This window comes from Mobula hypostoma, chromosome 1 (genome assembly GCF_963921235.1).
Source record: "Mobula hypostoma chromosome 1, sMobHyp1.1, whole genome shotgun sequence".
Classification (NCBI taxonomy): Eukaryota; Metazoa; Chordata; class Chondrichthyes; order Myliobatiformes; family Myliobatidae; genus Mobula; species Mobula hypostoma.
The window spans coordinates 124,125,747-124,145,908 of record NC_086097.1 but is presented as its reverse complement, the minus strand read 5'-3'; the positions used below and the strand labels follow the sequence as shown (position 1 = coordinate 124,145,908).

General features: G+C 41.0%; 1 protein-coding gene across 1 annotated transcript in view; it reads right to left on the bottom strand.

The window, feature by feature from the left end:
* The window catches only part of LOC134350241 (sperm-associated antigen 1-like), a 143,823-nt gene that overhangs the window by 40,664 nt on the left and 82,997 nt on the right, over positions 1-20,162 (bottom strand). Inside the window, exon 13 of the mRNA XM_063055258.1 lies at positions 18,218-18,370. Within this exon, the coding sequence (XP_062911328.1) occupies positions 18,218-18,370 (153 nt within the window). The remainder of the gene's footprint in view (positions 1-18,217; positions 18,371-20,162) is intronic.

The window sequence follows — 20,162 nt, the reverse complement described above, 5'->3', positions numbered from 1 at the left end:
GTACAGATCTGGTCGTGATACTCCAAGGTGTAGAGCTAGAGATAAAATATGGAAGTGAGTTAAGATGGCCCCTTCCCCCTCACCAGGCTTCAGCTATCACCTGCCAACTTATACTCCTTTCCCTACAGCCCACTTTCTTATACTGGCTTCTTCTTCCTTCCCTTCCAGTCCCAGTGAAGGGTCTTGGCCTAAGATGTCAACTGTTTATTCCCTTCCATTGCTGCTGCCTGACCTGTTGAGTTCTTTCAGTATTTTGTGTTTGTTGCTCAAGATTGTCAACAACGGATCAAGGACAAGTGAGAAATTTGATGGGGAGCTGGGAGTTGGTGTTGGTAGAGCACAAGGAGTGTCCAGTTGTATAGAGGAAGCAGAGCTGCCTCATGCAGTATGGAGGGGAGTGGGGTTTGGTTAGGTGAGTTGAGCAGGAGAGAAGTCTCTCTTATTCTCTGACTCAGAAACAGAGCTGTACATTCAACTGCATTCAGGCTTACCTTCACCTGAGCCTTGTGTAACTTGGCCTTTATGCTTTGAAAGGCAAATTATGGTTAAGTTTGGAGCATGCAGTCTAATTAAAATATTTAAATAATGAACCAGATCTAGAGAGTTGATTATTTGTCCACATCCTAAAGTGGAAGATGAAGACTGGTTAACATCAAATTTATAATCCATCTCCCTCTTCTCTCATACATATAAAATTAACCAAAATCTTATGCCTCAAAAGAAATCAAGCTATGTTATTGTGCAATTCTTAATTCTAGTTATTGACCATTAAGTTGTGTTTCGGTGGCTGAAGCCCTGGATCTGCAAGTCTACTGGGAAAGTCTCCGCCCATCGTTTGCAAGTCCCTGAGTCATGAACAAAGAATATTATTTTGTTATCATTGTTCTGTTGTTGTTGCTTGTGTTGTTCAGTGAACATAGCGGGCATGCAATGTTGGCACTGGAATGTGTGGCGGCATTTGTGGGCTGCCCCCAGCACGTCTTTAAGTTGTGTTGGTTGTTAATGGAAATAATACATTTATATTTGACAAATAAATGAATCTGAATCTGAACATTGATATAATTCTTTCAAGAGTAACAAATGGCTCAAAATTATCGGTATTATCTGGAAATGCATTTGTTCAGTCTCTTGCAGAGGACATGCTAATTTTATATTTCTACCATCACACTTGGGCCAGTTGGTGGTGTAGTGGCATCAGCACTGAATTTTAAGGCAGATGGTCCTGAGTTCAAACCCATCCGGGTCCCAACCGGGGCAGCAGCAGTACCTGCATGGAAGAAAGGCCTGGCAATCTACTTCCGTATCTTGCTATGAAAACCCTATGATCCGTGAGGTCACGAAGTATCAGACTTGACTAAATGACTAAACAACAACAAACCATCAGTCTCATTTATTATATTAATTATATGGTTTGTTAACTTCGGGGTTGACACACACACACACACACACACACACACACACACACACACACACACACACACCCTGCATCAACTTATTTCTTTTTTAACAGAAGGTTTAACCATTGAATTTTCATTAATTGCTTGTTCTTTTGCACTTAATAACACCCTTTAAGACTTCTCTAAACCTATTCTAATGCATTGAAACCCCTAGCAACACACACAAAATGCTGGAGCAGGTCAGGTAGCATCCATGGATTAGAATTAACAGTTGACGTTTCAGGTTGAGAACATTCATCAGGACGCACGACAGCCAGAATAGTCCACCACATTAATCATCTGTACAACAAAGTATAATATTCTGAAATATGTAATCCAATGTTGTCCAGGTATAGATCAGTATTTAATTTTCTTTACTGATGATTGCCTTACACTGATTAAATGCTATCGTGGTGTAACCATAAACTTTTCAACCACTACTGGCATTGTTCCGTCAACATTGTATAATATACTTAACTTAAGAAGTTTATCATATACTTTTCAAGCACACAAAAATATAGAAGTAAGCTACTTGACCCTCAAGTCTACCTCACCATTCAATATGATCATGGTTTATCTATGCAGGCTATAACTCCTCTTACTGTGTCAGCTCCCCAAACCCATGATTTTCCTGAGAAGACAGGAGAATGGGATTGAGAGGGATAATAAATCAGTCATGATGGAATGGCAGAGCAGACTTGAAGGGCCAAATGGCCTAATTCTGCTCCTATGTCTCATGCTCCGATAGTATGGAGGGTTATGCTGATGAAGAATGGAAGCAGCCTGAGTAAAACTTAACAGCAGTATGGAGTGGTTAGATCAAATGATCTACTTGTATGTAATTAAATCCACCATCATGTTGACTTTAGAGGTGGCTTCCTGTTACAGAGGCATGCCAGAGAGGAACATAGAAAATGACGTTATTTCTCAGGAAGTCAGTGCTTCCAAACTACGAAATGAATACAGATGATGATGCTATTTCGCAGGATGCCAGCACCCTCATACTGAGCCCCATGTGAGCTTCCTATAAGCTGTTGAAAACTTATAGACTTGCAATGCCCACAAATGGCGACAGATTTATCCAGGTACAGCTGTTCCGACAAAGTGATCTTAATGCTTGCATACCAATCAACTAATTAGTTCACATGCTGCCTGTTGAGTTAAAATCTATATATAGCAGCTGGCTAATTTTAAATCATTATGCATTACAACATCACCAAAGTGGATCATTTAAGAAACAAAACCTAGATACTTGATGTTTGTTTAGTATTAACTAATTTCCACAGAATTTCAAATATGCACAGGGAATGCTCGGGTGTCATAGCATTTCTGAGTTATGTGCAAAATATAAGACATATTTGTGAAGGGCACAGGGAAGATATTAATAGGATGATGTGGCTGCATTTCCTATGAAAGAGATGCTATTTTTTGAATGGTTCGAGAACTTGAGAAGGGGCAGGCTCTTCAGTGTGTTGCTGTTCTGCTTCAGTATTCTTTTACTACAAGCAGGCATTTCTTTCATAAAAGTATAAGACCATAAGACATAGGAACAGAACTGGCCAGTTTTATAGGGAGTGCCATACTTTCTCAAGACTGAAAGTGCAAAGATACAAACATTTCTGGCAGAGTTCACATCCAACCATGCTGATGGAGAGCAACATACTTCCGAACTTTGAAAGTGAGTCTATAGGTTGGTCTACAGTTCAAAGGATGATACATGACTTGAAGGAAATTTGCACCTGGTGCACTTGACCTTTGTGGTGATAAATGTCACAGGCTTGGGAGGTACTGCGGCAGTAGCCCAAGAAAAAAACTGCACTATGTTTTGGAAATGACATATGCTATAGCTACAATGGTGGAGGAAGCTGATGTTTAGGGTGTTGGATAAAATAACAATAAAATGGGGCATCAAAGTTCGGAGTTTAATTCCAGCGTCCTCTGTAACAATTTTGTATGACCTTTCTGTGAGCACGTGGATTTCCTCCAGGTGCTCCGGTTTCCTCCCACAGTCTGTAGACAGAGTGGTTAGTAGGCTAATTGGTCATTGTAAATTGTCCTCATGTAGGCTAGAGCTAATAGGTAGGTTGCTGAACAATGCGGCTCGTTGGGCGGAAGGGCCTGTTCTGTGCTGCATCTCTAAATAAAATGATATTGAGCTGCACTGATGCAAACGGATGGAGAACATTTTATTATACTCCTAGTTTGTATATCGAGGATGCTGGAAAGGCTCTTTGATGGCTCAAATACCGTCTTTGCCAAGATCACGATTCAAGATAGGGATAACAAAATGACTGTTACTCCAGATCTGATGCAGCATAAAAGAACACACACAACAAGCATAAAGAACGGAATATAAAAAAAAGCAATCCTTTAAAACACAATGTACAAGTAACTGTTATATACACGGACTGATTGTAAAGTGATGCTAGGAGATGTACATGTATTGGTGGAGGTGGTGGTGTTGACCGGCTTGACAGCCTGTTGGAAGTAACTGTTCTTCAGTCTGGTGGCCCTGGTACGTATGTTGCGTAGCCTCGTCTCTAATGGGAGTGGGATAAACAGTCCATAAGAAGGGTGGATGGGATCCTACATCAAGTTATTGATCTATCTGTATACATGTCCTTAATGACAGGTAGGCTGGTGCCAGGGATACTTTGGGCAGTTTTAATACTCAAACAATGTACGCGTTTAGCTGCTTCAGTTGAATTTCTAATGAATGGTGATTTCCAGGATGGAGGAGTATTCAGCAATGGCGAGTCATTGAATATCAAGGTTAGGTAGCTAGACTGTCTTGTTGGAAAATATCTTGGCCTGGCACTTGTATGCATTATTTATAGAGTAAAATAACTGGAACATCACATTTACACTATGTAAATCTTCCATTTCTAAAGGTGAGAGATTTAGTACATTGGGCTTTAAGTATTGTATACAATGTATAAACTACTTCTTGTACACTTGAAATATCTGCCATGCTGTAGGACTGGTTTCCTGTTTCTCTTCAGATGTTTTACTTCAAAGCATTTTAAAATCAAATTATTGGTGCTAATTTTCAAATTTTACTGAACATTGTGGGCATGCAATGTTGGAGCTGGAATGTGTGGTGACTCTTACAGACTGCCCCCCAGCACATCATTAGGTTGTGTTGGTTGTTAACACAAACAACACATTTCACTCTTTGTTTGGATGTAAATGAATCTGATTCTGAAAAAAAATATGAATGGTACATCAGTTGCTTTTGTCCAATGGTTATAGCAAGCATCTTTTATGTATTTTCAGAAGGCCGTGAGCTGTTTAGGTATTTTGAGCAACCCGTTAATTACTGAGGGGCAGAAAAAAAATCTAATCGCTCAGGCGTGGAGACCTACCGGTGAAAGTCAGGAGTAAAAAACAGTTGGTGATTTTAGGAAAGTGTGTTGTGGTGGTGATTTTTGAGCAGATAGGAGAATTAATATTTGTTCTAAACTACAATACTAGCCTATTAATACTCAGTGATTTTATCAAATTTTGTACTATTTACACATTCCCTCCCAGTTATACTTGACAAAGTCTCTCTAAAAGATCAACAAATATTTCTTGGAGACTGTATTTTTAAACTCAGACTTAAAATATGCATTAAATTAACCACATTGAATTTTTTACATTCTTTCTCGTCATTCAATAACTCAGAATTTCTTGAAAATGGGATGGTAAGAATATGCCATATTTTTAAATAGGGTAAGATGCTAGGTTTTCTCAACATTAGTTCACTATTTTGTGTGAAAGAGAATACAGTACCAAAGTAACTGTTTATTTGCAGCAGAGTAGCGTAGTGGTAAGCGTAATGCTTTACAGCACCAGTGATGGAACTGGGGTTCAGTTCCACCACTGTTTGTATGCTCCACTTTTATCCCAGATTTCAAAGACATACGTTGTGGGCATGTTATGTTGGTGCCAGAAGCATGGTGACAGTACATCCTCACACCTTTGATTGCTGATGCAAACAACAAATTTCACTGTATGCTTTGATAGATGCGTGTCATATAAAGCTAGCCTAATGTAATCTAATCTGTATTTGGCAAAATTCGTGGAGAAAAATCATGAATAGTATGTGTTCTCATGAGCATGGAAGAGAGAAATAACAGCATATGAAAGGAAGGAATTGCAAACAAGGCAGAAATTAGCTTGCAAACACACAGTGCACATTAAGAATACACCTGAATGAGTGTCAGTGGGATTGCAACAAATCATGTGCAAACCCCAGTGGGATTAAGGTACATACAAAATGAATGTTCGCAACCCTTTTTATGCCATGGGCTAATACTATTAAGCAAGGGCTCCATGGGCCCCAGGTTGGGAACCCCTAATCTAGAGCAATTTTAAACAGAGAGATGATGAATGAATATGAAAACATATGTGGACAAAGAAAAAAAACAAAGAAAAAAAGTATTAACTCAACTATTATCTAGTCCATAATCGCATTTTTATTATGGGATCTTGCTGTACACAGACTAGCTAAGCCAGTTGTCAGCACTGAACTCACTTCATTACAGGAAAACTCTTTGCTATGTAAACATGAAAATTGATAAAAGCTCTAATACTATTATGATTAGTGCACTGGAGTGAGATAGATCAGCTAGTTGAGTGGTGACACAACAACAACCTTGCACTCAACATCTGATTGCGGACTTCACACACCAGTTGTCATCGAGAGGACAGGACTGGATAGATTTCTGAAGATCTAACCTGAGCCCAACATATTGACACAATTATGTGGAGGGCACACCAGCAGCTATGTTTCATTAGGAGTTTGAAGAGATTTAGTATGTTACCAAAGACTAGTACGTTTCTGTATCATGGAGAGCATTCTACTGTCTGGTATGAAGGGGAAGGGGCCACTGCACAGGATCAGAAAAAGCTGCAGAGGAGTGTAGACTCAACCAGTTCCATCATGAGGACTAACCTCTCCACCATCAAGGACATCTTCAAAAGGTGATGCTTCAAAATGGTGGCATCTGTCATTAAGGATCCCCCCGCCCCAACACCTAAGACATGCCCCCTTCTCATTACTACACATCAGAGAAGCGGTACAGGAGCCTGAAGACACACACTCAAAGTTTTGTGAACAGCTTGTTACCATTTTGTCATTGGATTTCTGAACAGATAATGAACTTATGAGCACTACCTCACTATTTTTGCTTTCTTTTTGCGCTATTTACTTTTATACATTTTTAAATTATAATTTATAGTATATTTTATGTACTACTGCCACAAAACAACAAATTTCATGATATATGTCAGTGATAATTAACCTGATTCTGGCATTATATTGGTAGATGTAACAACATTCAGCGTTTCTGCATGGCAGGCCAGGTTCAGCATAATCCAGCTGACAAGTAACATGACTGACTGTCTCACTACTATATGCCACATTGGGCCAGATACTGCTGGACCTTTGGATCCTGGAATAACCAAGTGTAGCAGGGTCTTAGGCCATACACTACAAAGGCTCCTTTTCCAGAATTCAATAAATGGACATAGACAGAGGGCACAGCTAGGGCCAGAGATCTGCCTGTGTCAAAAAGGTAATAGTTTTTGAAACAAACTATCATTTAGACCCAAAAATGCAACAATTTAAATTCATGGAAAAGATTAAAACTGATCTTGTTTTTCTCCAGTTCAGCAGCTGGAGCAACAGAGGGGAGAAGCCAGCAGCTTTTAAAACATTATTTGCTATTGACAGCTTGTTCTCCAATTGCAGTATCCCGTACAGCAGAGGATTTCAGACTGGCTGAGTTGCCATGTGTTTTGCCAATAAATAGATGGTACGGTCATGTGGAGTGGCTATTGTGAAAGTGGGTCAGTGCTGAGGTGGCTAGGCTTTGGCTGGGGAGTCTTGGGTGAGGAGGCACGGGTGATAGCAGGTCAGAATCAGGGTAGAGTTTTTATTTTCCTATTAATCGTGACCTTTGAATGTGTAGATGAAATGGCGGTCAGGGCAGAAGAATGCTCTTCCTGCAAGATGTGGGAAGACAGAGAACCTCATGGTGTCCCAGTTGACTATATCTGTGGGAAGTGCACACTGTAAGATGTCCAGACATTGTAAGGTTAGTAACTAGCAGATGGGGTCCAGGCAGTTATAGGTTGCAATTGATTTGGGAAACTGATTGACTAACCAACTATTTGAGATATAGACGTGGGAGCTGGAAATGACACGAACATATGGCCAGGGGAGAAAAAGGGAAGCTGGAGAAAACTGAGAAAGAAGTGTAAGAATCAGAAGGATTCCCCCAGACAGACGGTAGAGCTCCTAATCGTTAGTTGATACAAAATATGGTAAAGAAGGGTTACAATCTGAATGGAACAACCCTGAACAAATTGCTTGGTAGAAGGGACAAGAGAAGGGCAAATATGAAAAGGCTGTAGTAAAAGTAACAGCATTAATGAGCAATTACCACAGAATAGTGCTTGCAAAACGAGCTCAGATCTCCCCAGTTTCAAGGCAGATGATAGGTAGTGTAAGATGCGCACCCCCAGAACATGTTGTAGATTAGGACGATTGGGCTGATGCAGCTGATGAGTATGGGACTCGTAATAAAGATTCACAATCTCCACCCTGTAACGAGACAGCAGCGGGTACCTCAGAAGGCAGTAGGGAATAGCGCTACAGAGTCCAGGGTGGAAGAACTTTTTACACCAACAGAGAAACAGATGCTGCACATTCCAGACTGACCTCAGAACTCTGGCATGGCTGAGAGAATGAAATGCACCTTAAAAGGGAGCCTAATGAAGGCTTTAATGGAGACAGAGACAAGTTGGTCTAGGGTATTACTAACAGTGTTGATGAAACTATGAGTGATCCCTGCTCATGGGACAAGATTTACTGCTTTTGAATTAATGACAGGATGGGCTATGCAACTACCAGAGGATATGATCACAGGAGGACTGAAGAGCTGCCATAGTAAGGACCAGATTACCCAGCCTGTACAGGGGTTAGCTGTTCATCTGCATGCCAGAGGTCTGTGGGTGTCAGGGAGCAGGAGAGAATGCCATTGCTATTATAAAGGAAAAAGTGCTAGGCAAACTCAAAAGGTCTTAAGGTGGATAAGTCACCTAGACCAGACTACATCTAGAGTCCTGAAAGCGATAATGGAAGCATTAGTCATGATCTTTCAAGAATCACTGGCATGGTCCAGGAGGACTAGGAAGCTGCAAATGTCACTCCACTCTTTAAGAAGGGAGGAAGACAAAAGAGAGGAAATTATAGGCCAGTTAGCCTAACCTCAGTGGTTGAGAAAGTGTTGGAGTCCATTATTAAGGATGAGTTTTTGGGGTATTTGTAGACTAATGATAAAATAAGTCAAAGTCAGTAGGATTTTTGGAAAAAGAAATCTTGCATGACAAATCTGTTAGAATTCTTCGAGGAAGTAACAAGCAGGGTGGGCAAAGGACAGGCAACAAATATCATTTAATTAGATTTTCAGAAGGCATTTGATAAAGTGCCTCACATAAGCCTGCTTAACAAGATAAAATCCTATGATATTACAGGAAATAGACTGGCATGGATAGAGGAATATCTGACAGGCAGGAGGCAGTGAGTGGGAATAAAGGGGGCCTTTTCAGGTTGGCTGCCAGTGACTAGTGGTGTTCCTCAGGGGTCAGTATTGGGACCACTACTTTTCACATTGTTTGTCAGAGATTTAGATAATGGAATTAATGGCTTTGCGGCCAAGTTTGTGGATGATACGAAGATAGGTGGAGGCGTAGGTAGTGCTGAGGAAGCAATGCGATTGCAGCAGGACTTAGACAAATTGGAAGAATGGGAAAAAAAAGAGGCAGATGGAATACATGTTGGGAAATGCACAATAATGCATTTTGGTAAAAGGACCAATAGTGCAGACTATTATCTAAATGGGGAGAAAATTCAAACATCAGAGGTACAAAGGGACTTAGGAGTCCTCGTGCAAAACTCCCAGGAAGTTAATTCACAGGTTGAGTCTGTGGTAAAGAAGGCAGATGCAATATTGGCTCTTATTTCAAGGGGATTAGAATATAAAAACAAGGGGATAATGCTGAAGCTTTATAAGACACTAGTCAGCCTGCACTTGCAGTATTGTCAAACAGTTTTGGGCCCCTTATCTCAGAAAGGATGTATTGTCATTGGAAAGTCCAGAGGAGGTTCATGAGGGTGATTCTGGGAATGAAGGGGTTAACACACGAGGAGCATTTGGCAGCTTTGGGTCTGTATTCACTGGAATTTAGAAGAATACATGGAAACCTCATGGAAACCTACTGAATGTTGAAAGGACTAGATAAGGCGGATGTGGAGAGGATGTTCCCTGTGGTAGGGGTATCCAGAACTAGAGGACATAGCCTCAAAATTGAGGGGTGACCTTTTAGAACACATGTAAGGGGTAATTTTTTTTTGCCAAAGAGTGATGAATCTGTGGAATGCTCTGCCACAGACAGCAGTGGAGGCCAAGTCCATGGCTATATTTAAAGTGGAAGTTGATAGATTCCTGATTTGTTGGAGTATCAAGGGCTACAGTGAGAAGACAGGTGTATGGGGTTGAATGAGATCCGGGATCAGCCATGATGGAGAGCAGACTCAATGATTCTGCTCCTATGTCTTATGGTGTCATGGTCTTATCTAAATGGGTAACTCATTGATAGACAAAGAGTACAGGACTGCGAACGCAAGAATGCCCAAGTGAAGGGCAACCTGCCAGAAATAATGGTTATAGTTGTACTAGCGAAACTTGGAACTACAACCCAGATGGATGGGATTATTTATAGTATTCCTGACTGGAGAAATGTGTGCCCTAGTGAAAACTAAAGAAGGGCCAAATTGGAAACACTGGTTCCACCTGAAAAGATACCTTGGGCAGGAATGATTTAACAATGCAAACATATTTCCACAGGAACAGAAAACATGGAATTTGACAAACTACACTCAGAAGAATTTGGATAATTGAATGTGATAATCTTTTGAGACATCTCTGAAGAGCAAGTAAACTGCAGACTCTAAACTGAGTGAGTAACAAAGAACGACCAGCTGTGGGGCATATAAATGCTATGCAATTCAACAGGGACGACATGATAGCATGCAGTGATGTGAAATGGACATATGAAAACTGCACAGCACTCAGGGGAAATCTGGTGTGCGAGAGAGGGATCCCATGTTTGTATTTGTCATGCCAAGACACGGGACTAATGAACCATTCCCAATGAATCACCAGTACGGCAAAGCGACAGGGCTGCTCCATTTGGGAATCAATCACTGTAGGACCTTCTGTTCCCACAAGAGCACTACAGTGTAGTGAGGGCCAGAGACATACAGGCTATAGGGTTAGTATTGGAAAATACAGGCGAAAGGATTACTCTAGTACCAGGCTACAGCCACATGCAGATAGTCTTTAACCTGACTGCTTTATAATTCCCTAGCTTTTGCGAGGACAGTACGAATTGCCTTTTCCAATGTTTACTCTATGGATAAGATACTCATAGTGAGATTAGGACAGAAAGGTGGAGAAGGAAAAGGGGCTTGATAGAGTGTTAGGAGCAGGATATTCAGCGGGGGTCTCCACAGTCAATACTTTAGATATAGCAGAAATAAATATGCAAAACAGTTCCCTCCAGCGGAAGTTGAAGGGGATTACAAAACAAAATTACTTGGGGCAAGTTAATAGAATAGGGAAGCAAGGGACGGAAGTAGTTGGAAACTCTCCAGTTATTGTAGTCATCAAAGGATATAACTAATGAAGTTGTTGATAGAGTGAACAATGACACCCAACGCTAAAACAAAAAATGTATTCTGTACAACATACGCTGCCTGGCTTTTGTCTATAGTTGGGACAAACAGTCTGCAGTTGGAAGGCCACAGAGTCCCGGATTGGATATCAGACAACCAGCTGGAAGAATGGGTGGGTGAAGCCGCCCCAATGTGCGACATTCAGATCTCACTCTGACTAATGATGTCATGGCAGGCTCGAAAATGAGAGGGATCCACTGTACATTGCAGCAGTCCTCCACATTCCCTGACACAGTGGCAATTACACATACTCTCTTATGAGAGTGCACAATGTTGGAAAACACTATGAAGGAACTTGGATATCTCTAAGATATGTTGGTTTACACAATCGAGTTACACTAGTCTGGGGGAAGGCGGGGGAAGAGCTTGATACAACGTCATCAAATGGGGCATGTCCAGGGCAGACTGTATGAAGAAGCCTGACGGAATATGGTTTTGCTATATATAACTATGCTGGCCAGTGATATGGTATCAGCCCCAGACGCCAAGGTGAATAGTCTGGAGTTTGAATCCGGCTGGGTCCTTGAACGCTTTCCATCCATGCTGGGCTGAGCGTCGAGCTAGCAACTCAGCCTCATTAAAAAAAAAATCAAAAATGCCATCCAATGCGCTACAAGGCGCGAAAAGGAACAACGGCATATAATAACTGTTCCCTGTCCACATTGCCAGTTAATAACAAAACTTGAAGAATGCTTTGGTGAACAACATCTACTACACCGCAATATCAGCAAGACCATATTACAAGGGGCGGCTACAATGCAATCTGACTGGCTATAAAGTGGCAATCAGTGATGTCTCAACTGAATTAATGATTGTGGGACAGAATTTGCCTAAGCCAGTTGCAGAAGGGACACTGGAGCTGCAGCTTACCATTTATGGTAGTAACACAGACGAAGGATTGCACAAGCATGTAGCCACAGAACTACTGCCCATTCTACATTGCTGAATGGGAAAAGATCATCCAACAGGATAAGGAAGTCATTAAGAAATGGGATGCACTGTCGCTAAGGATAATGGATCATGAGAAGGTAGCTGTAGAGAACCCCTCATTTTGGTACAATATTTGGAATTGGGCCTTGAATGCACAAACCCACTACTGGATTCGACTCATCTCTCATATTATCGATGTTATACAGCTGATTGTTTAATGACCATTATTATTTTAGTGTTTGTACTGTGACGGCAGGTAAAGCGTTGGCGTAGGCTAAACTATGGGATCTAACCTTTAGGCCTTATTAGCCATTTTAGGCCATGGGCTAAGAATGGAGACTGTTGTAGGGGGAAGAATAGTGAGGGCTAATAACGAGTAAATGGGGATATGGATTGTGCTAATGTGGTAACAGGGAACCACAGACAAAGCCTTGAAATAGAGACATGGAATGCAGCAGTGATGACATCCAAGGTTCAGGAATTTCATTAAGTATGTTACATTGTTGTAATAGAAAACTGGATTTACTGTTAGACCCATGGATAATCATTTTACCCTGTAATCAGAACCTAGTCCATTATTTAATTAAGTCTTCCTGTAGCCACCATTCTATTATCAAAATATAGTTTTACTGGTAATCTCAACAATTGAGGATGTAAAACCTCTACCAACTTCGTGCTCAGGTAGATCAGCTTTGACTGATCTACTGGTGTGCACCAGTTTTTAATAAACTGCTCATTATTTCAAAAAACAACTCTGTGTAATTTTTCAGTTTGTTCTTACAAAGGTCATGCTCTGTTCTCACTGCTGCCATCGGAGAAGGTACAGGTGCCTCAGGACTCACACCACAGTTACTACCCTTCAACTCTTGAAACAGAGGGAATAACTTTACTCACCCCATCACTGAACTGTTCCCACAATTTATGGATTCATTTTTAAGGACCCTGCACATCATGTTCTCAATAGTTATTACTTATTTTGTTTTGTTCTTTCTTTTTGTATTTGCAGTTTGTTGTCTTTTGCACATTAATTGTTTGTCCATCCTGTTGGGTGCGGGCTTTAATTGATTCTATTGTGTTTCTTGTATTTATTTACTGTAAGTGCCCACAAGAAAATAAACCTCAGTGTTGTAAATGGTGACATACATATACTTTGAACTTTAACATTATTAGACAATAGATTTTTCCCAATACTTGCTGGACCTCCAGGAAAGACTCATGCAAATCATGCACCAGTTTTTCCAAATTCCTCTGCACTACAGAGTTCTGCAATTTATTCCCTTTTAAATAATACTTCTCTTCCCGCCACTGCCTGTAGGGAGTTTGTATATTTTTCCTGTGACCGCATGGGTTTCCTCCCACAGTTCAATGATGTACCAGTTGGTAGGTTAATTGGTCCTGTGATTAGGCTAGGATTGAATTGGGGGATTGCTGGGCAGCATGGCTCGAAGGGCTGGAAGAGCCTACTTTGTGCTGTATATCAATAAAATAAAATAAAATAAATCTCATGGATCTGGGAATCTGAAGCAACATTTGAACCACTAGAGGAAGTCAGCAGGTCAAGCAGCATCTGCGGAGGCAAAGGAATGGTGATATTCTGGGTCAAGACCCTGCATCAGGGATCTACTAGTGGCACACATCTTCCCTCTTATATAAAGTGCTGGAGAACCTCAGCAAGTCAGGCAGCATCTATGGAGAGGAATAAACAGTCTATGTTTTGGGCCAAGACCCTTCATCTCACTTGGTCTGAACCAATCAAGAACCTATCAACCAACGCTTTAAATACACCCAATGATTTGGTCTTCACAGCCATCCGAATTCAACCGATTCGCCACCCTCTGACTGACGAAATTCCTCTTCATTTTTGTTCTAAAGAGACATCCTCGTATTCTGAGGCTGTGTCATCTAGTCCCACACTCCCCCACTATAGGAGACATCCTCTCCACATCCACTATATCTAGGTCTTTCAATATTCGTTAGGCTTCAATGAGATCCCCACCCCCATTCTAAAGTCCAGCAATTACAGGCATGTTGATTTTTTCAGCTTTATTCCACAAGCATTTGTTTAAAATAGCAGTCTAGATCTGACTGTTAACTCCCCTCCTCCCACACCCCCCCCAACCATCTCTAAGTTTCCTGTAAGTGTTCTTATTTACTCCTCAGAAGAGTATATATAGCCAGATTCTTCTGCTGATAATTCATTTGATGTACAAGGAAAATGTGTCAGTAAGTTGACACTAGGCAATCTGCAAAGTTAAGTACTGGCCCCATGCTTAGTCACACAAGCCTGTGCAGAAGCAGTCAAACAATCCCAGAAAGAGCCCCAACCGCAAAACAAATGGAAAAATATCAATGTGCCAAGTCATGCTCTCTGGCTTAGCTGATTGCAAAACCGTCAAAAACTGAAAATGTAACCGAATCTCTTAAAATTGCATTTAAAGAATAATTAAAATGAATAAAAATCAAAAATAAACTCAACTTCCACAACAATTCCTCCCCATTTAAAGAGTTCCTGGGCGAGGTGCACCCGGTGCAGGTTCAGCAAGTTGTTCCTCACCACAAGTCATTCATGACCACCCACCACAATGGGCTGGGTGATTCAAGCCTATGACTATATATGAAAGTCTACAAATTACATTACCAAACTTTAATGGAATGAAAACTGCATTGTGGGCCCCTTAATGCTATTTGTAGAAGTTGCAAAAATGCTGACATCTTTATTTGTTGTAGTCATTGGGTAGTTATCAGCTTACATTGTGTAACACTATACTATGTCTGTTTTAACTTTGTTCTTATTGACTGCCATCATTTAGTCTCATAGATGTGATTTCTGCAGCCAGCTTTTACTGCAATAAAGCATTGTCCTTCTAGCTACAAACAATTTTGCTCTTAATTCACTCTATACTGCAATGACTGGAAAGAATTGTGATAATGCTCTCAGTGGTAAGAACAGGACCTATAGCTGGACCATGGAGTCCCTCAAAGGAAGGAGTGCTTAGAACATAAGGTATAGGAGCAGAAATCGGCCATTCAGCCCACTGGGTCTCCTCCGCCATTCCATCATGGCTGATTTATCATCCCTCTCATTCTATTCTCCATTCTCCTGCCTTTTCCTCATAATCTCTGATGTCCTTACTAATCAAAAACCTTTCAATCTCCACTTTAAGTATACCCTTGGCCTCCACAGTCATCTGTGTAAATGACTTCCACAGATTCACCACTCTCTAGCTAAAGAAATTCCTCCTAATATCTGTTCTGAAGGGGCATGCTTGTATTCTGGGGCAGTGCCCTATTCGAAACATCCTCCGCATGTCCATTCTATCTCTGTCTTTCAATATTCAGTAGGAGATTTCCCCCTTGTTCTTCTAAATTCAAGTGAATAAAGGCCCAGAATCATCAAGCACTCCTCATATGTTCGATCTTTCATTTCTGGGTTCATTCTCGTCAACCTCCTCCAGACCCTCTCCAGTGCCAGCAGATCCTTTCTTAGATAAGGAGCCCAAAACTACTCACAATACTCCAAATGCGGTCTGACCAATGCATTACATCTTTACTCCTATATTCTAGTCCTCTCAAAATAAATACTAACATTGGATTTGCCTTCCTTACCACCGACTCAACCTGCAAGTTAACCCTTAGGGAACTCTGCACTAGGACTCTCAAATCCCTTCGCACCTCCCATTTCTGAATTTGCTCCCCAGCTAGAAAATAGTCTATGCCTTTATTCTTTCTACCAAAGTACATGACCATACACTTCCCTATACTTGGGATGAGGTTACCAGGGAGATCTAAGACTGCAATCTCGCAAAACCTTAATTGTGGGGAATACCTGTGTCATGTGGACTGAAAAAAAGCAAATAAAGTCTGCTCTGCATGAGACTGCAGTCTAGGTGACCTGTCTAATACAGCTGTAATCAGCAAACTATAAGATATTGCATGTATCAGCAGTAGCCTACTGGAATAAAATCCTGAACTAGAAAAGAGTGCGACTGATTTTGACATCTGTGGAAGCAAGCAGTCAGGGCATGCACAAGATTATAAATGAAGTTTTGGGTGGCCAGATATCTAAGTGAGGAAAAGGATCACAAATTGAGTGTTGGCGTGCAAGTGGCGCAGTTTTAGATGAAGTGGGGTTAGTGAGACCTGGCTATTTTGTGAAGAACTTTTTTTTAAAAAAGCCAATGAGGTTAAAAATTGCAATGGAGATGTTCCATATTACATTATTGCTGATGAACATTGAGGAATTTTTACATTGGAAATGACCAGAAGACACAGGAGCAGAATTAGGCCATTTGGCCCATCGAGTCTGTTCCACCATTCTATAATCTCTGATTTATCAACTCTCTCAATTCCATTCTCCTGCCTTCTCCCCATAACCTTTGCCACCCTTACTAATCAAGAAGCTATTAACCTCAACTTTAAATATACCCAATGCATTGGCCTCAACAGACATCTGTGGCAACGAGTTTCACAGATTCACCATTGAAGCTAAAGAAATTCCTCCTCGTTACTGTTCTAAGAGCAAAATGTTTTTTTGGAAGATACAATTCCTGCAAACAAAATGTCAGGTGCTGAACTTTCCAATGTGTGTTCACAAATACAGAGAGCATTGCTATATTGCTGTACTCTAAGTTAACTGGATTTCCAATGGCACAATACTGTTTTGTATTGGAGCAACTAGAGATTTCAGATGCTGGAGTCTGCAGCATACTACTGGAAGAACTTACTAGGTCAAGCAGCATCTGTGGAAGCAAAAGGAATATGTTGATGCTTGGGGTTGAGGCCCGACATAAGGATTGGATGCGGGGAAAGGGGAAAGAGAAAAGATGGCTGGTTTATAGTCAGTGTTTACTTTATTAGGCACACCTGTACAGCTGCTCATTAATCCAAATATCTAATCAGCCAATCATGTGGCTACAACTCAATCCATAAACGGATGCAGTTATGGTCAACAGATTCAGTTGTTGTTCAGACCAAACATCAGAATGGGGAAGAAATGTGATAGAAGTGACTTTGACTGCAGAATGAGTGTTGTTCCGAATGGGTTGGTTTGAGGATCTCATAACTGTTGATCTTCTGAGATATTCATGCACAATAGTCTCTAGAGTTTACAGAGAACGGTGTGAGAAACAAAAAAAAAAAATCCAGTGAGTGGCTGTTCTGTGGTGAAAATGCCACGTTAATGAGAGAGGTCAGAGGAGAATGGCCAGACTGTTTCAAGCTGACAGGAAGGCAATGGTAACTCAATTAATCACACGTTACAGTGGTGTGCAGGAAAACACCTCTAAATGCACAACACGTGAACTTGAACCTTCAAGTGAATGGGTTACAGTAGCTGATGACCATAAACATACACTCAGTGACCACTTTATTAGGTACAAGAGGTACTTAATAAAGTAGCCACTGAGTGTATTACAGTGCAGGAGAAAGGTGGGATTGGAACTGGGAGGTGATAGTTGGAACATGATGAGGAAGGGAATGATGAGCAGATGAAGCCCGTAAAGGGAACGGACTGAACAAAAGGTGAAGAAAAGGAGAGAGAACCTGGGTGGACTGGTGGGAAATAGAAAGAGGATGTGGGTTACTAGAAACTGGAAAATTCAATACTCGTACCTTTGGACTGTAGGCTACACAAGCAGAATACAAGGTGGTGTTTTTTGTGCAAAGGAATTCCTTGGCCAAAAGGTATTACAAAGAATGGTGGGGGTTGGGGGGGGGGGGAAAGAAATCTCACTGAAACCTAACAAATATTGAAAGGCAAAGATAGAGTGGACGTTGAGGGAGGAATTTCTTTAGCCAGATGTGGAGGTTGAGTATTTGGAATATATTTAAGGCAGTGGTTGATAGATTTTTGATTAGTAAAGGTATCAAATGTTATGGGGAGAATGGGGTTGAGAAGGATAATAAATCTGCCATGATGGAATTGCAGAGCAGATTTGACAGGCTAAATGTCCCAATTCTGCTCCTATGTGTTAAGGTTTTAGGGTATTTACTTTATTGTTGTCTATAGGTCCAATAAAAATAATTGCCCAAAATATTTATATTTATTTAATGCAATAGTTCTTACCTGTTGACACTGTCATTTGCAACCTGGATCCTATTATCTATGAGAAGGACCGTTTTATAATCCACATAGGCTTGTCGATATCGCTCTATGGAATCGTAGGCCATAGCTCGTCGCAAAAGTGGCTTTATAGAAAATGGCTGCAGCTCCAATGCCCTACAGAAGTGAAAAAAAGAAAATTACATGATACTCTCAGGATAAAAATAAGGCAAGATATTCATACTGTCATCTCATACCCTTCAGTTAACATTGTAAATGTACCTGTTACTTTCTTCTTCATATATTTGTCTCGCCAAAATATGGTCTTAATTAAGATACGCTTCCCCTCTCATGTTTCTCCTCACCTTACCTTTGGTCAACATGCATTCCCTGTCCCATCACAAGCAGAATTTCCAAATGAATCTCTCTATATTCAATCATTAAGATTCTCTCTGCACATTTATTTATATTTATTACGCAGATATAAAACATAGAACATTACATCTCTTCAATCCACAAAGTTGTACCAATCTTTTAACCTACTTTATGATCAACTGACCCTTCTCTCCTACGTACTTCTCCATTTTCCTATCATCCACGTGCCTATCTAAGAGTTTCTTAAATACTTCTAATGTATCACTCTACCACCACCCTGGCAGAAGATTTCACGTACCCACCACTCTCTGTGTAATAAACTTACCTCTGAGACCCCCCTATACTTTCCTCCAATTACCTTAACATTATGCCCCCTGGTTATTAGCCATTTCTGCCTTAGGAAAAAGTCTCTGGTTGCCCAATCGATCCATGTCACTTATCATCTTGTACACCTCTAGCAAGTCACCCCTCATCCTCCTCCATTCCAGAGAGAAAAGCCTAGCTCGCTCAACTATCTTCATAAGACATGCTCTCTAATCCAGGCAGCATCCTGGTAAATCTCTTCTGTACCTTCTCTAAAGCTTCCACATCCTCCCTATAATGAGGTGACCTTTCGTCATTTTCTGCCTTAGTAAAATGTGAACTGTAACATCTTTTTAAAACCTGCAGCTTAATGGTTATTAAAATATGTCCAAAGCCAACAAAAATAAGATAGTGCCGATAAGAGGTGACTCTATCTGATGGGAATTATCAAATATTCCTGAAATGCACATTCATAGCCATGGGTACTTCGGTAAACAACATCATGTTGACACATATTAAAAATTTTATAAATATGCAAAATCAATGGATCCTGGATCGCAGGCTCAGATTGCAAGTGCAGTTCCCCTTTAAGAATATGGAAGCAGAGACGGCATGCTGGACTACAGGTAAGATCAAAATGCTGAGGCCTTAGACCACCACTCCTGACTATCCAGCTGGCGAATATACAGTTTCTGCAAAATAAAATCGAAGACCTCAGAGTAAGATTGCTTTACCAGAGGGATATCAAGGACTGCTGTGTACTTTGCTGCATGGAAACATGGCTGTCCCCACCATTTCTGATGCAGTGTTGCAGCCCGATGGCTTCACCATTCCCCATAAAGACAGGATATCTCAGTCTTTTAAAGGTAGAGGAGGTGGAGTATGCTTCGTGACTAACTCATTGTGGTGCACACATGTGGCGGTTCTGTCTCAGTCCTGTTCTCCCGACCTGGAACATCCAGTGGTCAAATGCCGTCCATTTTATCTGCTTAGGGAGTTTTGCACCATCTTCCTGGTAGCGATGTACATTCCACCTTAGGTCAGCACTGGAGGAGCTGTGCACTGTAATCAGCAGGCACAAAACAGCGCATCCTGATGCCTTCTCTATCATTTCAAGTGGTTTCAACTAGGCCAAGTTAAAGAAGTCTCTGAACAGTTACCATCAACATATCACCCGAAGAGGTATAGGTGTCAACACACTTGACCACTGTTATACCACTATCAAGACAACTTACCATGCCATCCCACGCATACACTTTGGAAGGTCCGTTCACCTGGCTGTACATCTACT